The sequence below is a fragment of the Erythrolamprus reginae genome, chromosome Z (assembly GCF_031021105.1).
Source record: "Erythrolamprus reginae isolate rEryReg1 chromosome Z, rEryReg1.hap1, whole genome shotgun sequence".
Lineage (NCBI taxonomy): Eukaryota > Metazoa > Chordata > Lepidosauria > Squamata > Dipsadidae > Erythrolamprus > Erythrolamprus reginae.
The window spans coordinates 33,511,943-33,528,837 of NC_091963.1; the positions used below are offsets into that span (position 1 = coordinate 33,511,943).

General features: G+C 42.4%; 2 protein-coding genes across 6 annotated transcripts in view; one reads left to right on the forward strand and one right to left on the reverse strand.

Moving 5' to 3' along the window:
* HEPACAM2 (HEPACAM family member 2) overlaps positions 1-14,898 on the reverse strand; it is a 59,570-nt gene extending 44,672 nt beyond the window's left edge. Inside the window, exons 1-3 of one of the 4 annotated variants that reach the window (XM_070729804.1) lie at positions 14,828-14,852; positions 13,225-13,403; positions 863-1,213 (exon numbers count right to left, since the gene is read on the reverse strand). In XM_070729804.1, coding sequence (XP_070585905.1) covers positions 863-1,213; positions 13,225-13,303 — 430 coding nt within the window. In that variant the 5' untranslated portion in view covers positions 13,304-13,403; positions 14,828-14,852. Of the gene's footprint in view, positions 1-862; positions 1,214-13,224; positions 13,404-14,805 lie in introns of those variants that run through there. The other 3 variants (XM_070729805.1, XM_070729806.1, XM_070729807.1) reach the window with 3 other exon arrangements.
* Positions 14,899-16,069: 1,171 nt separating this feature from the next.
* VPS50 (VPS50 subunit of EARP/GARPII complex) overlaps positions 16,070-16,895 on the forward strand; it is a 90,637-nt gene continuing 89,811 nt past the window's right edge. The window contains exon 1 of one of the 2 annotated variants that reach the window (XM_070729003.1): positions 16,070-16,219. In XM_070729003.1, coding sequence (XP_070585104.1) covers positions 16,187-16,219 — 33 coding nt within the window. In that variant the 5' untranslated portion in view covers positions 16,070-16,186. The remainder of the gene's footprint in view (positions 16,220-16,895) is intronic. The other variant, XM_070729004.1, reaches the window with a different exon arrangement.

The following is a 16,895-nucleotide window of genomic DNA, read 5'->3' on the forward strand; positions in this document are numbered from 1 at the left end:
TAGGGGAAGGAATATCCTAACTCCCCCATGCCTGGCGACAAAGGTGGGTCTTGAGTAATTTGCGAAAGACAAGGAGGGTGGGGGCCGTTCTAATCTCTGGAGGGAGTTGATTCCAGAGGGCCGGGGCCACCACAGAGAAGGCTCTTCCCCTGGGGCCCGCCAAATGACATTGTTTGGTCGATGGGACCCGGAGAAGGCCAACTCTGTGGGACCTTATCGGCCGCTGGGATTTGTGCGGTAGAAGGCGGTTCCAGATGTATTCTGGCCCAATGCCATGTAGGGCTTTAAAGGTCATTACCAACACTTTGAATTGTAACCGGAAACCGATTGGCAGCCAGTGCAGGCCGCGGAGTGTTGCAGAAACGTGGGCGAATCTAGGAAGCCCCACGATGGCTCTCGTGGCCGCATTCTGCACAATCTGAAGTTTCCGAACACTTTTCAAAGGTAGCCCCATGTAGAGAGTGTTGCAGTAATCGAACCTCGAGGTGATGAAGGCATGAGTGACTGTGAGCAATGACTCCCTTTCCAAATAGGGCCGCAACTGGTGCACCAGGCGAACCTGGGCAAACGCCCCCCTCGCCACAACCGAAAGATGTTCCAATGTCAGCTGTGGATCGAGGAGGACGCCCAAGTTGCGGATCCTCTCTGAGGGGGTCAATAGTATTACTTCACTATACTGAATGTTCAGCAGGACAAATTTGGCTTTGGGGAAAGGAAAGCCCAGAAAACATCACAGAAAAAAAACAAACAAGGAATGGGGAACCTATGACCTTTACACGTTGAACTCCAATTCCCAATAGTCACAACCCATATGGCAAATATTGGTAGGCAGAAATATACCCCAGCATTTTAAATTACTTACCATCAACAGTAACGTGAATCTTTTCACTTACTGATTTTGTCTCATTGCCCTGGATATTGATTTTTACGATATAATTTCCTTCATCACTTCTGTGTAAAGAATTTATCAGCAAAGATGCATTTGGAGGAGAAAGTGTAAATCTGTGATTATATTCGAACTCTGGAACAACCGATTCATTGACAGAACCAACCAGATATTTTGGGTTTGTTGGTGGTTTTTCAAACAGCCATATTATCTGGATGCCAGAAATGTCAAAGTTGAAGTTATAAGCAACGTCAAGTTTGAGTGGCTGTCCTTCAGTGCCATTGATGGTGTATGAGGAAATTGTCATTTTTAATGGAGAAGAATTGCCTGTAGCAAGAAGATTATATATAAATTTATTATAAATTAAAATACACACAGCACTTGCTTCAGTTCTATTGTAATATATATTAATGGTTTCAAAACTAACAATCACTTTTTATATATCATATGTGTAAATTCATGTTATGGCCATTTTGCATTTTTGGTCCTCATTTACATTACCGTATTTCTTTATGCAATTACATTTTTATTCACATTGGATTGGATATAAACATTACACACATCTCTCTGATCAGAATGGATGGAATAATAATTAACTTTTCGGGTTAACCATCAACAGTAAAGGAACAAACAAAGCCAAGAAATATTGGAGATATGAGCAGCTATGAAGACCTTGGAAAAGATATTTAAATCCCAAGATGAAAACCAGAGTCAAGCAAGCCATGGTATTCTTTGTGTCATGACATAAAAGTGAAATAAGCATTAATTTGAAATTAAAGTTTGGAATATTTGAAAATACAGTGGATAACCAAGAAACTAAACTGATGGATCATTATATAAATCAACCTGAAGTTTTCATTTTATGCACAAAAGGCCAGGTTAAAATTGTTCTTCTTTGGATAATAATAATGTGAAAACCTAGGTTTTTAAAAAACCTTTGCTGGCTACAGCTATAAAATACATTCATTATTACTCTAACATTTTCTTACTATTATTGGTTGACTAATCCAGAGTAAACAAATTTGCTCTTTGACTGATTTGAATGGCTAGGGAGAGCACATAGGGTTATAAATGGATTCAAAAGAGTGCTTGGAAGAGTGTGCAAGAGAGAACATGGTGGTTGGGGAGAGTGCACAGAGATACACAGAGCAGAGGTGGCACAGTGGGTAGAGTACAGTACTGCAAGCCATTAAAGCTGACTACTAGATCTGCAGGTCAGCGGTTCAAATCTCATCACCAGCTCAAGGTTGACTCAGCTGTCCATCCTTCCGAGGTGGGTAAAATGAGGACCCGGATTGTGGGGACAATATGCTGGCTCTGTTAAAAAGTGCTATTGCTAATATGTTGTAAGCCACCCTGAGTCTAAGGAGAAGGGCGGCATAGAAAATCGAATGAATGAATGAATGAATGAATGAATGAATGAATGAATACACAAGAGGTGTTGTTGCTGGTTGGGGATGCATGGTACTGTGGCATGTGCAAGGAAATGTGTGCAGGGTAATAGGTGCTATGTGGCAGTGTTTCCCAACCTTGGCAACTTGAAGATATCTGGACTTCAACTCCCAGAATTCCCCAGCCAGCGAATGCTGGCTGGGGAATTCTGGGAGTTGAAGTCCAAATATCTTCAAGTTGCCAAGGTTGGGAAACACTGCTATGTGGAACCAAGAAGGATAAATAGAATGAGTGGGTGGAATGGCTCAATTTCACAAAGGCTAGGGAAGTAGTATGGGTGGGAGAGACTTAGCTAAAGAACTGGTGACCTTCCCTACCAGCTTTCTAATTGCTAACACTCTCTGTAAGTCTCCAATAAGCTAAAGTCTTTGCTTGTGGGAAACTGATAGGGAATGCTAGCAACCATGATCAAGTTAATACGTCATTTTATTTTATTATTTTATTTATTAGATTTGTATGCCGCCCCTCTCTGCAGACTCGGGGTGGCTCACAACAAGAATAGTAACAATATAACAATGTAACAAATCTAATATATAAAAACATCTAAAACCATACAATACAAGCATATCATACATAAACTATATAAGCCTGGAGGAAGTGTCTCAATTCCCCCATGCCTGGCGATACAGGTGGGTCTTAAGCAATTTATGAAAGACAAGGAGGGTGGGGGCAGTTCTGATCTCTGGGGGGAGTTGATTCCAGAGGGCCGGGGCTGCCATAGAGAAGGTTCTTCCCCTGGGGCCCACCGGATGACATTGTTTAGTCGACGGGACCTGGAGAAGGCTAACTGTGTGGGACCTTATCGGCCGCCAGAATTCGTGCGGCAGAAGATGGTCTCAGAGGTATTCTGGTCTGATGCCATGTAGGGCTTTATAGGTCATTACCAACACTTTAAATTGCAACTGGAAACTGATCGGCAGCCCGTGCAGGCCACGGAGTGTTGGAGAGACATGGGCGAATCTAGGTAACCCCACGATAGCTCTTGTGAGGGGATATGCACGTGAGCAAGATATTGGTGAATTTTTACTTCTGCACATGCGTGGAAGCAAAATATTGCTGAAATCACATATGTGTACATATCTCACGCATGAGATTTTGCTTCCGTGCATGCGCAGGAGACAAAATAAAATGATTTTTAAAAAAAGATGGTGCCATGCGAGAGACTGGTGAAAACCACCCGAGTTGCACAATCCGTGGGCCACTACAGGAACGGAGTTCCGGGGTGCACTGGTAGCAACCTATTTTATTTATTTATTTATTAGATTTGGAATGCTGAATGAACCTTGAGCCTGGTGAGATTTGAACTGCCAAATTGCAAGCAGCCAGCAGATATAGCCTGCATTTTAACCAATGCACCGCCATGGCTCATTAAAATGCATTAGTCTTTTCTTAACCTAGGAAGTACCTAGGGTCCTTCCTTATAATGATAATCCCATATTTTTGACCCAATCAAAGCCAAGTGTAGGAAAACCTCTTTTGTATTGGAGTAATAACCTAGAACGCATACTATAAGCATTTAAACTTTGGGATATATCACTAAAATCAAGCATTTTCCCGTACCCTGAATATTAGTCAGTAAATGAGTGAATTAGATGTCCACCTATTTCTAAAGAAAGAAATAGGTCTTGCAGTGTTTGTCAGAACATAGCGATTTTACACAACATAATCAAACATAGCAAAAGTGTTGGTGATGACCTATAAAGCCCTACATGGCATCGGACCAGTTTACTTGTGAGACCACTTCCTGCCGCATGAGTCCCAATGACTGGTTAGGTCCCACAGAGTCGGACTTCTCCAGGTCTTGTCAATGAGACAATGTCGCTTGGCAGGACCTAGGGGAAGAACTTTGCCTGTGGGGGCTCCGGCCCTCTGGAATCAGCCCCCCCCAGAGATTCGCACCCTCCCTCCTTGCCTTCCGCAAGAGTCTGAAGACTCATCTATGCCGCCAGGTTTGGGGCCATTAGACTCTAGTCTAATGACGAATGTAATGTACGTCTGTTGTTTAAATGGGAATGATTGACTTTTAATGTTACTGGCGTTTTTAGATTAACTAGTCTAAATTAATTGGATTTAGGATATTTGCATTGCTTTTTTTTATATGTTGTAAGCTGCCCTGAGTCCTCAGAGAGGAACGGCATATAAATCCAATAAGTAAGTAGGTAAGTAGGTAGATAGGTAAGTAAGTAAGAAGTAAATAACAAACAAACAAAAATTGCCTCTAAGAAGATTACACGCTGTAAGAAAGCCAGAGAAATAAAGTTTAAGCAGGGAGGGAAGTTTGGCTTCAGAATGAAAATTGATAGTACCCTTAAACGCAATGCAACCCCATCCCAATCCCACAAGGCTGTTGTGTGAATGCAACCATTATACAGTGGTACCTCTACTTAAGAACTTAATTCGTTCTGTGACCAGGTTCTTAAGTAGAAACGTTCCTAAGTAGAAGCAATTTTTCCCCATAGGAATCAATGTAAAAGCAAATAATCCGTGCAAACCCATAAGGGAAAGAAATAAAAGCTCGGATTTTGGGTGGGAGGAGGAGGAGGAGGAGGACAGTCGCTGCTGAAGGAAGAAGGTAAAGTGAGGGGAATCAAAAAAATTAAAAACTTTAAGGCTTAAAAAAAAAGAAGAGGGACTCGGAGGAGGCGAGGAGGAGCATGCACCTCCAATACAACTGGCGTGAGGCTGCCTCCCATACACTGGCTGCTGCTGCTTCTACCTGCTTCCTCTTCCTTCCCATGCTGAAGGGCTCCCCTCTCCTCTCGCTCGCTCACTTTATAGCATGCACCTTTCCTTCGCTGTGGTGACTACTCGGCTGCCCAGAGCGAAGGGAGCATTTCTTTTGTCTGGGTGCTGGCAGAGGTTTATTCCCTCTCCAAGCGCACAGAGAAAGGAAAATGCTTCGTTCGCTCTGGACTACCAAAGCCTCCTTAAGCGCCACCAAAAGGCTCCTCTGGCAGCCCAGATGGCTGGGATTAAAGGGGGAACGGCAGGAAACTGGACGGGCCTTCGTGCCGCTCTCAAATTTCCTGGGAGATTTTTCCAGGGTCGGGTTCTTAAGTAGAAAATGGTTCTTAAGTAGAGGCAAAAAAAATCTTGAGCACCCGGTTCTTATCTAGAAAAGTTCTTAAGTAGAGGCATTCTTAAGTAGAGGTACCACTATATATGTAATTCTTGACTGACAAAATCTCTATTGTTAAGTGAGACATTTGTTAAGTGAGTTTTGTCCCATTTTACAACATTTTTTTGCCAGCCTTATTAAGTGAATCATTGAAGCTATGAAGTTAGTAACACAGCTGCTTATTTATTTATTTGTTTGTTTGTTTATTCGATTTTTATGCCGCCCTTTTCCTTAGACTCAGGGCGGCTTACAACATGTTAGCAATAACACTTTTTTAAAAAAAACAGAGCCAGCATATTGCCCCCACAATCCGGATCCTCATTAAGTGAATCTGGCTTCCCAAATTAACTTTGCTTGTCAAACAATCACAAAAAGTGATCATAGGATTCTGGGACACTGCGACTGTCATAAATATAAATTAGCTGCCGCCAAGCATCTGAATTTTGATCATACGACTGTGGGGATGCTGCAAAGATTGCAACCGTGAAATATGATCACATGTCACTTTATTCAGGGCCACTGTAACTTTAAATGGTCACTAAATGAACTGCTGTAAGTCAAGGAGTATCTGTAGTTCAATAAGCTACTAAAGTACAATAGTGTACAGTATAGTACATAGGTCTACCTCTGAAAATCAAATGGAAACCACAGCATAATTAGACCAGAATGCAATGGCTCAGATGTTGGCAGATGGTTGCTATCAAAAGTTCATCACATCTATGAGTAGGCTTTGTTTCCTATCAGTTTGTATGTGCAATTCAACTTAAAATTGGAATAGAGCTGGAAGGGGTTCTTGGAGGTCTTCTAGTCCAGGCCCTGCTCAAACAGGAGACCCTATACCAGTGATGGCGAACCTTTTTTGGTTCATGTGTTGAAAGTGTTGTGGTTAGCTCTGGCCCAGCTCCTGCCCAAAGGACTGTGGATGTAGGGGAGACATCCACATGCTGCAGGCCTGTTTTTCTCCCGGTGGAATCTGCTGATGAAGGCTCCTCTGACCAAGAAGACATGAGTGACAGGGAGGAGGAGAGTGTGGCAGACAGCTCAGAAGGAGATCAATTATCTAGCTCCTCCTTGGATTCGGAACAAGAGTTAATGATACAGCCACGCATGCGGAGAGCGATGCATAGGCAGCAACAACAGAGAGATTATTATCAAAGAAAATGAGGCCACCTGTGGTTGTGTGGGGCTGTGGTAATTAGCGAGGCTGCTATAAAGAGCAGCCTGTGGGTTTGGCCATTGTGGAGGATTATCTGATCCTTGTGTTTCGTGCCTGCTTTGCTGACTTTGACCTTTGTGTGCTGATTTTCCCCCCGCTTTGAAACTAAACCAGAGCAAAGTGTGTTTCACTTTGTGAAAGAAGAAGGACTGTGAATTGCCTCACAGCTGCAAGCTAAGTATCTCAGAACTGATAAGGGACTGGTACAAATTACCAGTTTGTTTGGAGACGAGTGCTCTTTGCTATACAAAAAGAGGGCTTGGTTTATTTGCATTTTCGGTATAAAGAACATTGTTTAGAATTTTCAAATGTGTGTGTGTGTCTGAAATTGTATCTGTGCATTTTCAGGAGGATTCTACCAGAGAGCTCAACAGAATAGTAAGTGTGTGTGTGTTTGTGCTAGCACGCATGCTCGTGCCCATACTCATTCCTTCCCCTCGTGCATACACATCCCTCCACGCTGCCCATGCACATGTGCACAATCCTCCCCATCCCCCACACATGCGCAAAGGCCTCATTGAAGGCTGGGATGATGAAAAGATGGGCAAACCAGAAGTTTGGAAAACAGATTTCCGGTTTTCCCGTTGTGTTGTTTTTCGCACACAAGAGCATTCAGGGAAGCTTCCTGAAGCCCTGGCGTACAAAAAACAGCACAACGGGCAAACCAGAGGGCTGTTTTCTGAACTTCTGGTTTGCCTGTTGGAGCTCACTCTGGGGCTTCAGGAAAGCTTTCAGAGGGCAAAATGGCCTTCCCCAGGGCCAAAAATCAGTTGGCTTTGCATGTATGTGCACTGGAGTTGACATCGGGCAATGCCTTATGTGCCCCCCAATATGGCTCTGTGTGCCACCTATGGCACACATGCTATAGGTTCGCCATCATGACCATATACTATTTCAGACAAGTAATTGTCTAGTCTCTACACTTTAAATTTTTAACTTTAACCTGCAGATGACTTGGCTCCAAAATATCTCTGGACACTTCTCTGTTAATTTTCAAAATTTCCAATGTAGAACTCATGATCTAGTAGCAGTTCCTAACTTTCATGAAATAAGGAGAACTGAGGACATATATAGTGACCTCTGTTTAAGAATGCCTCTACTTAAGAACTTTTCTAGATAAGAACTGGGTGTTCAAGATTTTTTTGCCTCTTCTCAAGAACCATTTTCCACTTATAAACCCAAAACTGTAATCGGAAAAGGCAGGGAGAAACTTCCATGGAGCCTCTCTAGGAATCTCCTGGGAGGAAACAGGGTCGGAAAAAGGGGGGAGGAGCCTCCCTGAGGCCTGTCTAGGAATCTCCTGGGAGGAAACAGGGCCTCCACCCTCCCTGTGGGTTTCCCAATCCCACACATTATTTGCTTTTACATTGATTCCGATGGGAAAAATTCTTCTTACAAACTTTTCTACTTAAGAACCTGGTCACGGAGTGAATTAAGTTTGTAAGAAGAGGTACTACTGTATGCTTATTTTCCATTACTGGACAAATATTATGATATGTGATATTTGATCAGGACTTCTTAGGCTTGAGAAAAATTATTTATGACAAGAAGGCAATTCATTCTTAATATGTGGCTGTTTTGTTACTTGATTCTATGATTTTTTTTAAAAGATTCCCATTTAGTACTTTTGTTATTTTTATTGGAATAATTCAAATACATCTGTGATCTTTTGAAATAAAAATGAAATAAACTACAATTAAATAAACCATGGTCTAGTATGACTTATGAATCCAGCCTCTAGAGGTGCCCTTGACTTAGAACCATTTGTTTAGCGGCTATTTAAATCTACAGAGGTACTAAAAAAGTGACTTACATTCAGTCCCCACACTTACAAGTGAAACTTGAAAAATTAGAATATCATGCAAAAGTTCATTTATTTCCGTAATGCAACTTGAAAAGTGAAACATAATATATGACACTCATTACATGCAAGGCAAGATGGTTCAAGCTGTGATTTGTCATAATCATGATGATTATGGGGTACAGCTCATGAAAACCCTAAATCCACCATCTCAGAAAATTAGTATACAGTGAACCCTCGAGTTTCGCGTCCTCAAGGATCGCGAAAGGGCTATTTCGCGAGTTTTCAACCCGGAAGTAAACTCCACCATCTGCGCATGCGTGCCCTTCCACGCATGCGTAGATGGTGGAGTTTCCCCGCCGGGCAGAGGCTTCCCTGGGTCTTCCCCCTCTTGCCCCCGTAAGACCCCAGCGGCGGCGCGAGCAACGGCGTGGGCGGGCGGGCGGCACGCGCGGGGACACCCCAGCTCGGCTCCCCAGCTGGGAAGCGGCCCCAGCAACAGCGTGGGCGGGCGGGCGGTGCCCGCGCGCTTGGGGACATCGCAGCTCCGCTCTCCAGCTGGGGAGCCGAGCTAGGGAGTCCCCACCGCGCGCGCGTTGCTGGGGAAAGCGCGCGCGCTTGGGGACATCGCAGCTCCGCTTCCCAGCTGGGGAGCCAAGCTAGGGAGTCCCCACCGTGCGCGCGTTGCTGGGGAAAGCGCGCGCGCGGTGGGGACTCCCTAGCTCGGCTCCCCAGCTGGGGAGCGGAGCTGCGATGTCCCCAAGCGCGCGCGCTTTCCCCAGCAACGCGCGCGCGGTGGGGACTCCCTAGCTCGGCTCCCCAGCTGGGGAGCGGAGCTGCGATGTCCCCAAGCGCGCGCGCTTTCCCCAGCAACGAGCGCGCGGTGGGGACTCCCTAGCTCGGCTCCCCAGCTGGGGAGCGGAGCTGCGATGTCCCCAAGCGCGCGGGCACCGCCCGCCCGCCCACGCTGTTGCTGGGGCCGCTTCCCAGCTGGGGAGCCGAGCTGCGATGTCCCCAAGCGTGCGCGCTTTCCCCAGCAACGCGCGCGCGGTGGGGACTCCCTAGCTCGGCTCCCCAGCTGGGAAGCGGCCCCAGCAACAGCGTGAGCAACGGGGTGGGCGGGCGCGAGCAACGGGGTGGGCGGGCGAAGGGCGGGCGGCAGTGGAAGCAAAAACACCATCTGCGCACGCGCAGATGGTGTTTTTACTTCCGCACCGCTACTTCGCTAAAAATCGATCATCGCGTGGGGTCCTGGAACGGAACCCTCGCGATGATCGAGGGTTCACTGTATTACATACAATGAATAAAACAAAGAATGTACATAGAACAATATCATACCTCTGAAAAGTATAAGCATACATAATATTTGGTCTGGGCTCTTTTTGCAGCAACTACTGCCTCAAGGGGTGGATTCTAACTTAGCATTTAGATTTATATACCGCTTCACAGTGCTTTATACTTCTCTTTACAGAGAATAAGCATATTGCCCCCAACAATCTATGCCCTCATTTTATCGACCTGAGATTCGACCTGCTAAACTACTGGCAGCTGGTGATCAGCAGAAGTAGCTTGCAGAACTGCACTCTAACCACTGCATCACTCAGGCTCTATGACCTCACTGCCTGTTAGCTTTGTCTCAAAGCATGGATACACATGCGCTTTGCACGTGCATGCACAGTAACAAAAAAAATCTGCGATGCATGCAGTGTGTCAAAAACTCGGTTTCTGTGCATGTGCCCCCCCAAAATAAAATTTTAAATTTTAAAAAATCCATTAAAAAAAAAAAAGATGGTGGTGTCCACTGTTCACTGTAAGCTGCACGCATGTGCATGTCATAAAATACCCCCTTGTGCACTCTTTTCCATGGGCGTGCGCTCCCTATCCCCCTGCCAGCCCGCGGGGGGGCGGGGAGGCACCGGCAGTAGACATGGGTGAAAGGAAAGGAAGCCGCGGCTGCCCCTGCCTCCCCACGGTGCCTCCGGCCCCCTCACGCTCCTGGCCTCACGGCGCTGCCCCCCCGCCCGCCTGATCCACACCCTCTCCGGCTTTCTCCTCCTCCGCCTTCTGCCTTGGGGCGCGACTTCTCCTGCGGTGGTTGCTGTAGTGGCTGCGGCTTCTTCTCCTCCTTATCCATACTCCCAGCCAGGGGACTGCGAGAGAGGGTTTTCTCCGTGCGCTTCGGGAATGCCCGCCCTGCCCCTCTCGCAGCCCCTTCGCTGAGAGTGCTTTCATCCCGGACTTTCAGCAAGGGTGCTGCAGTAGAGGCAGGGCAGGCATTCCCGAAGCGCTCGGAGAAAGCGCTCTCGTAGCCCCCTCACTGATAGAGAGAGAGAGCAACAGACAGAGCAAGATGGAAAGAGAGAGGGAGAGAGAAAGTAAGTGAGAAAGAGAGAGGGGGGGGAGAGAGATAGCAAGAGAGAGAACAAGAGAAAGAAAGAAATAGAGAGAGAGAGAGAAAGAAAACAAGAGAGAAAGAGTGAGAAAGAGAAAGAGACAGCAACAGACAGAGCGACATAGAAAGAGGGAGAGAGAAAGTGAGAAAAAGAGAGAGAGAGCAAGAGGGGGAGAGAGAAAGAGAGAGAAATGACTCTTGATTTAAAGCATATGGTAAAAAGCACCCAAATAATAAGAGAAAAAAACCCCCAGCTGTTTGTGTGTGTGTGTGTGTGTGTGTGTGTGTGTGTGAACTCTTGAACCATTTCCAATAGCCCTCACCTGTTATTGGAAATGGTTCAAGAGTTCACACACACGTACACATGCACGCACACACACACACACACACACACACACAAGGGGGGAGGAGACAGGGATAGAAAAAGAGAAGATAGTAATAATAGTAATAGATTTTGGTTTTGTTTTATTATTAATTTCTTTTAATAAAAAAGAAGGGAATTTTTTTCTTTTTAATTTAATTTAATTTAATTTAATTTATTTATACTTCTATGCCGCCCAGACCCAACAAGACTGCCGCTCAGACGCTATACTTTTCCGCCCACACTGAAAAAAAATTAGAGGGAACATTGGTGGTGTCCACAGACCAGCACCGACAGAACTAGTTCCATGACATCATTGTGACATCATCAGTGGCTTGCTACCGGTTCGGGCAAACCAATCCGAACCCAGCTCTGTATCTTTCTTTGAAGATGCTGCAAGAGTGAGTTCAGATACTGAAGAGGCAGGAGACTGGCAGTGAGACTTCATCTCTTTATTGGTTACAGTGGGCAAACATCAGCCACTGCCTGCTTTTGGAAGGGGAGCCCTTTTGGGAAGGAGCCAATCAGAATTTCTCTGCCCCACTTCCTTGTCAGACTAGAATGAATTTTTTCCAGCTTCTCAGGACATAACAAGTTGTTAAGTGTGAAAACCAGCCATAATTCAGACACTAAATAAATGATTGTAAGGAGAGGATCACTTGTATTGGAAGTTTTGGATTGGAACTGAAAGTTTTATTTTAAGTTTAAAAATGGAATACAATATAAACAAATTAGATTTTCCCAAAGTGACCTCCAACTTTTCCCTAGGCTGTATTTGGCTTTTACATTACTCTTAAAGTATTAGTAAGCACAACACCACCCTTGTTGACTGGAAACATCCTACAACGTTTTTACTGAAATAAAAAACATGACATAATATTTTGAGTTTCATATATAAATTGACATTCTGTGGGAAGAATTTTGATTTTGTTTAAAGGATTTTTCAGTATCAGTGAGTGTATCATTTTGAAACTAACCTAGTTTAATTTTTGTTTCTTTACCTAATTCTAGTAGCAAAATACAATTATTGTACCATAGTACGATATAAGGTAGTATGTTTGGTTTATAACACTGGGATTTATGGCAGCCATTTGTTCAAATCCATTTAATTGTTAAATTATTAGGCAAAGTACACCCAGGTTTAACATAATGTATAAAACCCAGTGACTATTTCCACAATGAAAAGAATAATTATATTGGAATCAAATCCTAATTTTAAACCCAGTTTGCATAGGAATGAAAAAAATATCCTCTAAAAGGTATTACAAACCTGTTACTTAAGTAATGTGGAAATTTTTATATCTCTTCTATGTGTAATAAAGTTGAAAACAATAATGCAGAAATAGGGAACCAGCCACCCTCCAGACATTGCTGAACTACAGCTCCTAATATCCCTCACCTTTGAGCACATGGGCTATAACTTCTGAGAGTAGCATATTATTATTATTATTATTATTATTATTATTATTATTATTATTATTATTATTATTATTATTATTAATTAGATTTGTATGCCGCCCCTTTCCGTAGACTGTTCCGTAGACAGTTTTGGGAGGACCATAATCCCCCTTCTCCTGAATTTTAATTTCCAAGGCTAAATAATATATTATTTATGAAAAATATTAATGAATTTAAGGAATATATTAAATCACCCTATATGGCACCATAATTTTAATGCATTGGTTTTATTCAATGATGCATGAGAACAGTTGTTTTCCTTAATGTACAGTATGTTGATTCAACATTTCTAAAAGTTAGAATAATCTTGTCTATCCTGAAGAAAGTTTATTCAGTTTATTCACCAAGAACCCACACAAGCAGATAAATAATTGTAGTTTTCATTTACACAAACTCCATTGAGGTATTTTATTTTGAATAGCATTAACACTATCAATTTTATATCGTACAGCTATTAAAGTTAAGATATTTATGAATTCTACAAAGCCTTGTACCTGGATAAAGTTTCAGGAAAGGACAGAAAATAATGCAGAATCTTACCTAAAAGCAGGCAAAGCACATAGATTTGCAAGCCACAAAGCATGGTGTTGAAAAGTAGCTTGTTTTGTGTGAAGGCCATCTACTTTCAGTGCAGACTGAGTCTTGGTCCAGCAGCTGTGGAGTTTATTTGTTAGGGAAATCAAGTGTGAGTTACGAGTCACTACCTTCAGGTGATTTGACTATGTGTATAAACGACACAGAGAGTGGAACACCTGTTAGTTTAGTATTCAACATCTTCATTGCCTATAGCCCTATCATAATTTCCCATTCTGGTATGTTCACAGCAAATATAGAACATGATAAATTGGGCATACAGTATGAATCACTCAGCACTGATAAAAAATAAATGAGCTTAAAGACCACATGCAGGTTATATTCATTTGATGAGAGCAGACAGTTAAAGAGCTCCATGAAGAAAAATACAAATTTGTACAAGTCTTGAGGGCTGCAAATCATGATTTTTGGTAGTTTATGTTTTTTGGATTAGATGAAATTACTCCTAGTACAGTACTTTTAAATAAATATATACAACATTGCTTTAAAGAATAGCAAAATTGTTGTAAAACTGCTTTGAATTGCAAAATTCAGCAGCATTCAGATAGGATAATGCAGATTTTAAAAAACCCTTCAAGTATCTATTTATAAATATCATAGAATTTTCAAGGTAATGGGCAAACCCCCTGAAAGAAAAAGTTTGCAAATTACAAATTCCCACAGGAGAGCCTCCATAATACAGGCAACATGAAAATGGTGGCAAAGTAGAGATAATACTAGCCTTGTAAGATGTGATTTCCATTCTTAGTTATTAACTAGGCTATCTACTGATCAGAATTATAAAGGGATGCCCATTGTTAACCTCAATTTCACAAACCCAAGTGAATCAACAGAACAGAAAAAGATCATGATGCAATAAACAGAAATATTATTCAGTCTATGTCTTGCATTTATATGCTACCCAAGATATGTATACTATTCCAAGATTTTCTGAACTATAAACTAGCTGAATAAGTACAACTTAGATTGAAATTAAATTTCTGGTCCAGAATGTAATGACAACAATATTAAGAGTTAACTAAATTAAATTAAATTCAGATTAAACTTGTAATAATTTAAACCATGTTTTGCTTCAACATGGTTTGATGAATTAGTCATAATATTTGAGTTCATTCAACACATTAAGTCAAAATTAAACTTGTATTGGCAGACTAGATGGACCATGAGGTCTTTTTCTGTTGTCAGTCTTCTATGTTTCTATTGTGGCTTAGCAATGTAGGAAACCAATTGCTTGGTTATGTCCATACTGCATGATCACCTATGTTAACTGGATTTTATTTAGCTCATTTTGGCTTATCTAATTACTTAAGTATAAAAATAATTGCATGAGCCCACTACATATAACATATCTCAATATAAACTAAAATGAGTTTGCAGAATTGTGGTTTCAAGTGGTTTATGGAAAACATAAACCCTAACTAGTTACTCCCTGGTATTAATTCCAATATCTTAATAACCAGTCACAAGGTTTACAAAAAAGTAAATCTATTTACATTTATAATCTTGCTTATATATTATTAATTGTACCGTTATAAGAAATAAGTAATACTTATTCTGCTGTGTTCAAGTTCCCCTTTCTAATGTTCCAATAGTTAACGCACTTTATAAGCAAAAAAAAAAGGATGTTCATAGATTCATGCTAGAGTAAACCATGCCAATCAATAACGAAATAGCAAAAGAAAAATTTAGGTAATGCCTTTATTAGGATGAGTTTCTATATGAGACACGCAGTTTTCAGTTTATTCCTGAGACCATAAGGGTTTCCACGAGTAGAAAGTTTGATTCAAGCCAGCACGATAGAATTGCTGCACGTTTTTAAAACTGACTAACTCTGTAAAATAGTAACTTTGGCTCTAGGGTCTAAATCAGAGGTCTTCAAACGTGACAACTTTAACACTTGTTGGACATCAACTCCCAGAATTCCCAGGGAGACCCCTGGTCAGGATGTAGTTTTCCTCCCTTGGAATGACCTAGAACAGGGGTCTCCAACCTCGACTTGTGGACTTCAAGTCCCAGAGTTCCTCGGGCTGGAAGTTCCCAAGATTGGAGACCCCTGACTAGAATCCCCTCCCCCCGGGGTGGTCCTTCGTTCTCAGCTCTTGATGGAAAGGCGACGGAGTCCTGCTTTCAGCCAATAACCCTCAACGCTAGCCATTGCAGTTACAAGGCAGTGGATAGAGTCCATCATGCCCTTGTTACTTCATAATCTTCTTCCTAGCGTGGTTCCCACGTTTATGGCAGGCTCATAATTTAAATACTGCAATCTACTATATATGGAGTTGCCTTTGTGAACCACACTAAAATTGCAACTAGCAAAACACGCAGCAGCCTGTTAACTTGATTAATGTGGGGTTGTCATATAACATCAATATTATGGGAGTTGCTTTGTTTACCACTTTGATTTTGGATGCAATTAGAATTTGCGAATAATTTTCTTTAGCACATAAAGTATTACAGTCTTAATGCATCATATTATCTCGGCATTTACACGGCGATGTGTCGGTGTTTGCAAACTCATCCTATCATCCTATCGATACTAAGATCCTGGATCTGGCGAATATTCCCTTAGAAGCAAAATGCATTTCTGGAAATAAGCATCATATTGTTCCTTTAAATTCATTTTATCACGAAAAGGCATATTTCATCCCGAAAATCTTGCTAGCCGGAAAGAAAGTAAATACGTTCCGCTGAGCTTTGTGGGAGTTGTATTTCTCTCAGCTGCGTGTCGGCGGCCAAAATCCGGAAGCAAAGCTCCCATTGTAAACTCCAAATCCCATGATTCAGAAGGAAAACAGGCGGATCATGTGATGCCCAAAATGGCTTCGCTGTGTTAGAGGCAGCTGCGTCCCTTGGTCGAAGGGAGTTTGCGAGGCGAAGTGGCCGGCCGGCCGGCCAAAATTGTGTCGTCATGCAGAAAATCAAGTCTCTGATGACCCGACAGGTAGCGGGCTGGAAAGAACGGAAGGCCTACGTTTGATAAAGCTAAATTAAGAAAGATGTAACTGAAACAATCTGCAGAAAACAGCATAGGCAGTACGAGAGTCAGGATGTGTTTGGCAAGGCCGGAATTCCTATAAATTAAAAAAGGGAATTTTAAACGGGAAGAAAAACCACGATAACATGTTATATTTACTGGGGGGAAAAGCCCAAATACATTCTGTCGTAGATAAGATACAGTTTGGCGTGCGTTGCTTTGAAAAATGAGTTCAGTTAAATAGGACTTGCATATTTGTAAATGCGTACAGGATTTAAGGCTATTATTTATTACTATTATTTAGGGTGAGAGGTCTGAATAAAGGAGGTATACGAAGAAGGTTTCCTGAGTTATCAGTAGTTTATTTCACTGATTATTCATTCAGGAAGGCAAGGACTCCAGATGCATTGTAGGAATGAATTGTGGCTGTTCAGGTTGAGCTTGTTTTCCTAGTTTAAATCCTCTGTGTGAGGAAATAATTTCAGAATGTGATGATCAGTCAAACTTGGAACCTTTTCTCATACTGTTTCATAACAAAAAGATCAGGATACTTGGTCAAAAATGGGCCAGATAATATTTCTTTGAGAGACAAGTACAAGATATGCTTTTTGGATGAGAACAGTTTAAAAAACCCACCAATATT